The sequence below is a fragment of the Berghia stephanieae genome, chromosome 5, assembly GCF_034508935.2.
Source record: "Berghia stephanieae isolate SIO BIC M18660-M18661 chromosome 5, UCSD_Bste_1.3, whole genome shotgun sequence".
Taxonomy (NCBI): domain Eukaryota; kingdom Metazoa; phylum Mollusca; class Gastropoda; order Nudibranchia; family Aeolidiidae; genus Berghia; species Berghia stephanieae.
This window is the reverse complement of record NC_088364.1, coordinates 56432177-56442176: the sequence shown is the minus strand read 5'-3', so window position 1 is coordinate 56442176 and position 10000 is coordinate 56432177. Positions and strand designations below refer to the sequence as shown.

The 10000-nt window shown below is 33.2% G+C and overlaps 2 protein-coding genes across 3 annotated transcripts in view; both read right to left on the bottom strand.

Moving 5' to 3' along the window:
• Positions 1-10000, bottom strand: part of LOC144973262 (transmembrane channel-like protein 7) — a 40388-nt gene that overhangs the window by 28424 nt on the left and 1964 nt on the right. Inside the window, exons 2-3 of one of the 2 annotated variants that reach the window (XM_078915507.1) lie at positions 7177-7620; positions 1-1776 (exon numbers count right to left, since the gene is read on the bottom strand). The exon at positions 1-1776 is cut by the window's left edge and continues 2158 nt beyond it. The gene's annotated coding sequence lies outside the window, so the exon portion shown is untranslated. Of the gene's footprint in view, positions 2046-7176; positions 7621-10000 lie in introns of those variants that run through there. The other variant, XM_078915508.1, reaches the window with a different exon arrangement.
• Positions 7909-10000, bottom strand: part of LOC144973263 (uncharacterized) — a 20840-nt gene continuing 18748 nt past the window's right edge. The window contains exon 4 of the mRNA XM_078915509.1: positions 7909-7936. Coding sequence (XP_078771635.1) covers positions 7933-7936 — 4 coding nt within the window. The 3' untranslated portion in view covers positions 7909-7932. The remainder of the gene's footprint in view (positions 7937-10000) is intronic.

Below are 10000 nucleotides of genomic sequence, written 5' to 3'. Positions count from 1 at the left end.
TAATTTTCAGTTCTCTGATTTCCTTCATTTTTGTTTCCATTTCAACAATCTAATTTCTTTGAAGGTTTAAAACATTATAACAAAAAGGGTCATAAAATAAAGGTGTGATTTTATGGGATTGGAAAACCATGGTTTGACGTCACTCCAAAAAGGTTTAGAATAAAATCATTTGAAATAAATAATTTTAGGAGAACCATTGATTGATGAGTTTTGAAGAGAGGAACAGCTTCGAATGCGTTTTATTAAAGTTCTCGTAAAATCAAATTGTACGATCTAGCAACATCCTTGATGTTTGTCCTTTTATGATAAAGTAAAATTTACCTTTATTAAGCCATATTATTTTTCAGTGAAATGTTCAAAACCAACGTTGAAAAACATGATTATGAAATACTAAGGGTGATTTAATGTTTGGGTAGAAACGTCCGCACTGAGAGATTGAATATAATATCATCTGAAACAGCATAATATTCCAAAGTAAAGTGGCGCAACCCATTTCAATACAACAGGACTTGTGCCTCTGTATTAAATGTCACACAATCACAATTGGTTTTAAACAAGTAGAGCCCACTCACTAACTGTTATCCAAAGAGTCGAAAATATTGCTATATACGTTTGTAGCATGACTGGAATATAATTTAAACTCTTGTGTTATACGATGAAATAATCACAGGTGATTTATACGATTCCACAAGTGAAAGAGAGGAAAAGAGAGAGTTCATATGTATAAAGTACATGCCTCAACAATCATTGCTCTGTTGATCTACAACAAATCCATTCACATAACGAGAGTTTAGGGTTATCATTTGATTTTATCAAATGTATAAGCTTTCATGAATCACCTTCGTCGCTGCTCTCACAGAATGTTTGAGCACACACCACGACACTCTCGAGAATGGTGATGATAAACAATATCCCCATGGCAACGCTGGGTGGCATTTTGTTGGCTGGTATCCGGGTAGTTTTTGTGCGTGTCCGCTCAGTTTGTCTTATCTGTACCTTAACCTGTAGCAAAATGTTTGTTGAATTTTAAAAGATTTCCCGGTCCCTGGAGTCAGTTTTATAATAACAAAGTATCGCAGACTCTAATAGTGTAAACGATAAGATAACAACCATTGCTATAAATGTTTCGAGCATGACAGCTGAAATTTGAAATTCCCTGTTATTTTTCGTGTCTGGAATACAAAAAAGCTCGATGTTTTGAATGGTTGACAAACGTTCTTTCACGTCATTAATATCGACGATCTAGTGTTACTTTAATGAAGCAATTTCGTATTTTTTATAACATAAGAGCTGTAAAAGGGATAACTATCAAAACAGTTCATAATGTTGAAGTTGTTTTATTGTTGTCGTTTTTTGTTTTTTTGTTATACGATAAAGTCATTCTTTTTATTAAGGCATTTATTCGCCTAAGCAATCGCCTTTTCAAAGTTTGAGTAGTTGGTCACAGTCCTAAGACAGATTGGTCATTTTATTCACTTATCACTGTAGCACCGAATGCATTCCAGGTGGGTTGTATTGAGAGACTTATAGAAGTTCAGAAAAGTCTATAACAAAAACTATTATACTCAATCATTATGGCTCATATAACTTCAGTTATAATTCAAGCATTATTCTTATGTCCATGTGTAATACATGACAACAAATTCTAGAGTTGTTGTACAGATAACGACAATCATGGCTACTGATACCATAATGAAAGTTTTGATTAGGATATCTTTCTTCACATCACTTTTTCGGAATATTTTTGTCTTTAAAAAATCGAAGTCACACTGAATACTTCATAAAAGATAAGCGAAGTTAAAACTATGGTTATAATCAATATCTCACGGTGGGTAGGGCACAATAAAATTAACGTCACCTTTGATTCTTGTAAATCACTTTTTAAAAACGCATGTGCCGTTACAATTCCGATGTCAAGAATATTCCTGGCAGACATGAATCATCCATTTTAATACACCTGAACTATAGAATTTGATATCTCTATAAGGTTGATAGTCATATTTTGCATATCAATGTAAAACAGCAAATCTATGCATTCACAACGACTTGAATGGAAACAAGAGGTTATATTTATTGCTCCCATTATTACTTGGATAATACTTATTGCTCACACCAAAAGTTGAATACTTTTTTCTTGGTAATTTGTGTCACGTTTTGTAGTATTAGCGTTTTCTGGATAAATCACTTAGGATTATGAATCGCCATTTCTATGTTGCTTATATTGTGTGTTTCATAAACACAGATATAATATAGGGTCTCTTATGTTTAAACAATGACGATGATAAATATTGCAACATTGGCATCTTGGGCTTGGTATGTCACAATAAATTAGGCCAGTTGAAGAAAGACATGTCATTTAAATCCATGTCACTCAAATCCGAGGGCTGCTGAGGTCTCACAATCTTGCCTTCTACCGCAATAACATTAATCCACTCTCATTACCTGCATCAATTTTACTTTTGCTGAAGAATATATGGCATTTAATTTTAATTTTGCTGAAGAAAAGAATGGCACTGAACTTTTGTTTGGTTGAAATTTAAGATGACAACAATTAGAGATGGAAAAAGGAATGGAAATAAGGAATTGATTATGAATTTTGTTTTTACTTTATAAATGCATATGCTATATTGCTATATTTGTTATTTGTTCTATTTTTTACCAATGGGTTTTGTTTAAATTTGCTTTCAATAACTTATTTTCATGAAGTCAATATGTCGATTTAGCAATTATGGGATCAATATTCGATAAAAGAAATACTAAAGTTTGATGTCTATTTTTCGTGTTGTGATTGTTAACTTTGAAACAATGTTTTAATGGACAGAAGAACTGTATTGACTAGAATTATTTTTAATCATATTTTAAGAGTTAGATAGGCATGTAGAATCGACACGTTGGATATCTATCAAAACATTTTCTTATTCCTACTAAAAAAAACCCAACCTACTAACTCCAATATTAGGCAAATCGAGCTAAAATAAGTATTGTGCAATATTTGCAGTGATGACTGCGGCGATAATGGATTTTGGCACTTACAACATCAACTGATTGCATAGAAAGTCATAGTCCTAAACATAATATGTCACAGGAAAGACAATGAAATCAGATTTGTTAGTCTCTAACGACTCTCCAAAGGCGTGTTTAAGTTTACCCTAATCTGACTTGATATCTTATCGCTTTCAACAAGGGTGCAGTAACTACGATGTGAGGATTAACGACTAGGGTTTTGCCACCCTGGCAAGATACTTTTTAACAACCTATTAAACGCAGCGATGCTTCGTGTGCTTTAACAACTCGAAAATATAGGGAATGGTGTCACTCAGAGTATTTGTTTAGCGCTCGCATTTACATGAGCGACACCCAATTCATTTTCCATACAGCTGGGATACACAGACGGCAACATCCTCGCTCACCAGAGCATCGGATTGGCCCAAACTTCAATCCTACTTTGACAAGTGACAACTCAACATGAAAACTTCAGAAACTGTAGCCACCGCGTTCAACCTAAGCGCTATGGAGCGTACCCGAAAACTGAATGTCGGGAATAAATAATTTCCCAATGACACTTATCCAAAATACCTGGGGGGGGGGGGTCACGCTGGACCGCAGTCTTACCAGCAGAACGCATCTCGGAGGCATTACTCGTCTGCTGAGAAATTTGTGGGATCGATTTGGAGTGTCGACCAGGCTCTCCTGGGTACACCCGCCTTGGCGTTGAGTTAGCCCGCAGCGGAGCACAAAGCCCCGTATGGATCAGAAGCAGGAACGTCGAGAAGGTAGACAAATTCCGCAAGTCAATGCACATATTGTCAGGAAGGCAATCATCACTACCCAAATCCAGCTTCTCTACCTTTGGCGGGAGACAATCACGCGGTCTACCCTTTACAAATTAGAGATAATAAAAAGTTAACTTCTTTCAGATGCATAATGGATGGTGTATAAAGTTCAAAACGAATGAAGTCAGACCATGTTCTTAGCTCCCTGACCTTAGGAGGAAGACGAAGAATACAAAATGGAGGTCGACTTAAAACATGTCTATTATCAGGAACCCTGCAACAGTGGAGTATTGCAGTTTCGCCCGTTTTCACTAGTTGTGGTAAGGGTCTGGATAGCGCAGAGCATCTTATGCAATGTTACATTATGACGGGCATGTCGTGACAATACATGAGTGAGAATGGGAATTTGAGGACTGGATTGATCGCCATAGCACTGTATTGTAAAACCATCAGAATCTTTTGTACTCCACGGTAGAGTAAAATCAAACACCGCCTGTTATGAGTTTAATTACAAGTGGACTTTTTCAACTAAATAAAATGGAAAAGGTAAAGATAGGTTTTGAGTTGTCGAGTCTGTACAACTTACATCATTAATTTGTATCCCTTGAAGCCGCAGTGATATTTTTTTCAAAATAAAACAAAAGGGGTGGCTGAAAATATAATAATCTAATTGGTTAAATCAAAATAATTAAATAGATCAGATGAAAACGGATCCTTACGGTTAAATGTTCAATTATTGTTCATTCAAGATACCTAGGGCATTCTATCTCTATTTGCTATGTCTCTTTAATAGTAAACTGACTTAAATCTTGCAATATTATCACGTCATTGTTAACATTGTTGCTAAGAAACCAACATTGTGAGAGCGAGACTAAGTCTTTCACAATTCACCTTCGGCAACAATATAGATCCACATGCCCATATATAGGTACAGTGTTTCTACTAATGTGATTGTTAATGGTCTGGAATGGCAACAATAGGCGTGACCTTTACCAAAAACGAATCCGAATAAAAATCCGACATGACATCCTTTACGATTTCTTTCCAGGGAATAGCTTATTGATCCTGAATTATATTCTATGACAGCACATCATATACTGAACTCCTCTTCAAATTAGGCTTTTTAAATTCATAGATTTTCAGCAATTGCCATTGAACAGTTTATTGATTGTTATTTCACTGGTGACTCTTCGCTAGGAAACCATTAAGTCTAATGTATTTACAAACCCAGAAGAGTAAGGCCAATTCATTCACAAATCATTATAGTCACCATAATCGAGTCACTCGCCCATAAAAATGTAAATTGTTTCTAATTCTTTAATTTTGAACAGCACAACAACGGTTGCAATATGCATGATTTGTGTCTAAGACGAAGTAAGATTAGAATTCGATATGCGTTATGATTTCCTTCAACAGAATAACTTTATGGTCCTGAAATATATTCTATGATAGCATATGGCATATTGAAACCCTTTAAAATCTCAATGACTTTAAGAAAATAGTGTGTTGTCGAATATTCTCCAAAATTAAACTCTCAAAATTTGTCTGCCGGGAAAGTTTTCTGATTCCACTAAAACTCTTCCTCTTCATCATCACTAAATGGGCAACAGGTCCTTGCTAAGTACCAAACTTCAATAACTGTAATAATTAGCAGAACGCCTATGGCAACATGTGTAGGCAACGATGATGGTGAATCATTGATTGGATCGTGGAAAAATTCAGAGGAATTTCCACTGTGCCCTTCATCGACGTCAAAATACCAATAGAACTTAAACATTTTCACTGTGTTCCTCTTTGGAATTGCACAATCCCTCTCTAAAAGCTTTGAAAATATATCAAGAATCACTATATAGTTTGTCTCACAAACCCTTCAATCAAAATTTTATTAACTTCAGGTTTCGATATTAAGAGAGCTAAGCTACATGAAATATTGAAACCTTTCCTTGATGCCAGAATAGGAATCCGATATATACTTATCCTAAAATTCTAAGGTTATACAAATGGTTATATTTTAGGTGTTTTAACCTCATTGTAATTCTTATAGTCCGATATTATCTCGCAAATTAAAAACACATCGTTGTGTATCAATGTTAAACTATAACTTAAAAGAAATCTTTCAAATGTCTACTTAAAGCTGATAATTTGGTTATTTGTTCATAAGTAATTTCCATAAATTAAATATGTCACTTTTGAAATAACCCACAAAAATCAAAACATTGGAAAACAGTGAGTCCCCAATTTGATACCCTGCAATAGTATGATGCCTAAAGGTGTTTAGGTAACATTTTTCTATCTAAATCAATCGGTGACTTGTGTATCTTTACCCATACCTCCCAAATAACTATTGTCAATACCATATAACATTATTTTTTGCTTTTAAAAAGAACGAGCCAAGCCAAACGATCGCTTTTACACTCTATTCACAGCAAAAATTCTCAAATATTTACTCATATTCTATATCGTCGACTTCGACTTCAGAAATCATAACCAGGCAACCGATGATCATTTCCATGAGAGTAATGATCATTACAATGACTATGGCTGCGACTACAATCCTTTCGAATCCTACATCACCCGATGGTGCCCCACGCAAACCGCCGCCAGAATTTGACCAATCATCCATTTTCGTGAATTTTCTTACTATAATAATATATATAGATACATATATATAGATATATATAGATATATATATAAATAAATGTATATATATATATTACTTACTTACTACTACTATATATATAAATTCTGTCGATTTAAACGAATCTTATGATTTGATAATTTCTGACAGCTTAGAGTTTTGAGGAGTGACGATCTAACGTATGAAGTAATAACAATAATAATACTATACTGTATTGTTGCCAGTACGTATATCAGCACCATGTCATTTTTTCATTTTGTTCCTAGTATCTCTTAAGTTCGTCATTAAATTACAAAGTAAATATGCTCAATTAAAGCAAATTAAGTAGAACACACAATACTAAACATGATGAATTGTCAACTTACACCATCATTTTATATCCTTCGAAATCATAATTATATTTCTTAACATAAAATTAACCAGATGTCTGAAAATGTGACAATCTAGTTAGCAATTAAATGTTAATTTATATGATACCACTGATTTTTACTTTTAATACGTCTTAAAAGTTTTTCTTCACAAGATGAATGAGGTATTCTTTGAATTCTTGATTTAAAACATTTTGAACAGATTGACATGAATAATTTCAATATATTTTCCACTTCAATTGTAAACTTTTTTGTTAAGTCACTGTTAACTTTTATATGTTTACAAAATCACAAGAGTGAAATCAATTATTTAACCAATCGTAATCGTCATCGACAAAAGAGCAACAAACATTTTTCAACAACCTCCAAGAGATAGTGACTATAAAGCCAGACTTACATCTAAACGTATCAACCACTGAGAGTTTTCCAATTTTTATTGAAACTCTTCCTCGTCGTAATCGTCATCACTAAAGGGACAGCATGTCATGCATAAGATAAGCATTTCAATGGTCGTAATAATTAGCAGAACTCCGACGGCGGCTTGTGTTATTAAATGAGCTTCAACGCTGATAGCTTCAGTGAAATTTCCAGAGTAATTTCCACCATGTCCTTCATCACTGTAATCATAGTCATACCAATAGTAATGTACCATGTTCACCTTGTTCCCGTTAAGAATAACACAAAACCTCAGACATGAGTTATAACAGAGATCTCTTCATGATGCAAATCAATTTGTCTTCCAAATCTTCCAGCACAATTTTATGTTCCCAGCATTAGATGATTACGTTTCAAAGTTAAATCTTAAGTCTTAAAAGGAAAATAATACACATTGTATTAAGCTCTGAAAAAATATATTGTGCAGTTATATTATGTATATTATATTATTATCCGAATGTATGTGCAACTTAAGAAATTTCACTCAAACCTCAAGATATATCAATATTTATAGTATTTGTTATTTACTAAAACTTATAATCAATATATTGTTTAATATTATTCTCACAACAGGAACTCCCAACAGTTTACTTTTGCTCTTCTCCTTGCTCTTCTCCTTGCTCTGCTTCTTGCGCTTCTCTTTCCGCTGCTTCTTGCGCTTCTCTTTCCGCTGCTTCTTGCGCTTCTCTTTCTCTTGCTTCCTCTTCGTCCTCTTCATCTATCTGGCGAGAGCAAATGACAGCCATTTGTATTACTGTACAGGCAAATAGCATGATGACGGCTATAGGTTCAATTATAAAGAGGTATGTAATTTCATCTGAATCGATTTTAAAGCTCCTTCCCATCCTCAACCTCAATATATAAATAATCAATCATCTCCAATTGATTACTATTTTGTGCCATCCACCAAAATTGTCTGAAATAATAAACTGTATAAAGCTTGTTTTGACTCACTTTCCAGAATCTTACTGTATATTCCTTTCAGATAAACACTATGGTTGTGTTCTCATTATAGCGAAATATATTTTTTTCATCGAAATTGAGGATTTTCTATGCATATAAAATTTTGATCTGACTGATTTTCCAGACGATAGTTTTGGCTACACGGTTTAAGTTTTTTGGTCTCAAAATATAGTTATTTAAGTCAATGAGAAGTTATCAATGACTGAATTAATCACTTTTGAAAGTTTTAATGTTAGAGAAAACACTTGTTTATCAATTTGTCCTCTATAAAATAAGTTACGCCGTTAGGTGATGTCAATATATTGATATCTAAATGTATGTGCAATTCAAATACTTAAAATGAAACCTCGGGATATAGCAATGTTTAGAATGTTTCCGATTCTTATAACTTATTTTAAAATAGAAATCATTCGTTCAAATAATCATATCCAACTAATTACTAAACGCCATCCACCAAAATTGTTTTAAAAAGAATCGAATGTGAAAGCTTGTTTAAGACTCACTTTCCAGTATCTTACTGTATATTCTTTCAGATAAACGCTATGGCTATAATCTCATTGTCGCAAAATAAAATTTTCTTCATCGGAACTGAAGATTTTATTTGGTATAAAATTTTGCTCTGACTTTGTTTCAAACTAATAATTTGGGTTACACGTTCAATGTTTTTATAGTCTCTATATCTTGTTATCAAAGGCAATTACTCATTTTCAATGACTAAATTTATCACTTTTCCCACTCATTTATCCTCAATAAAATAATTTATGAAGTTACATTAGGTTATTATAGTGACATCTAAATGTATGTGTTATTTAAGTACTTTCACTGACACTTCAGTCTATAGCAATATTTAGAAATTTTGCGATTGATCAATCGTTTTCGAACTCAATCGATCATATAAAAATTATCTTTACAGAAAAAAACTCCGAATTCTTTATTCTTGCTCTTCTCTTTCTTGGTCTACTCTTTCTTCCCTTTCTTGCTCTTCTCTTGCTTCCTCTTCTTCGTCGGAATCGCCGGGCACAGAAGGAATATTGCGAATGCAAAGGATAGCTATTTGTAATAGTGTACAGGTAAATAGAATGATGACGGCTAAAGGTTCAGCTGATGTAATCTTCAATTCCGAGTTGGGCAATCCATGCCATCGCCTGAAATTCATTTCGATCCAGTTCCTCAATAAGTAAATATAAATAGTTATTTATAACCAATAGATTACTCATTTGAGACATCCAAGAAAATTGTCCGAGAGTCTAATGCATAAAGCTGTTTTTGAACTCACTTCCTAGAATCTTACTGTACATTCTTTCAGATAAACATTATGGTTGTTTTCTAATTATAGCAAAATATATTTTTCTTCATTTGAACAAGATTTCCTTTGTTATAAACTGTTGTTTTTAGTAAATGTTCATTTCAAGCTATTATTTTGGGTTACATGTTCAATGGTTTTATAGTCTTTATATCTGACTATTTAATGAGCCGCTTTCAAGGACTGAATATATCACTTATGAAAGTTGTAAGATTAGAAAAATCAGTTATTTATCAATTCAAGCTCTGTACAATATTTTACACAGTTATATTAAGCTAATATATTGATATAAAAATATATGTGCAATTTAAGTACTCTTAATGAAACCTCAGGATGTAACAATATTTAGATTTTTGTAATTCATTAAAATCTTTTTTTTTAATCAATCAGCCATATCAATATGATTTCTTAGCCAACAGTCACAAATATCTACTCCTGTTTTTCTTGTTCTTCTTCTTAATTTTCCTGCACATTAGGAATCTTGCTAATGCAAATGATTGACACTTGTGTTAGAGTGCAT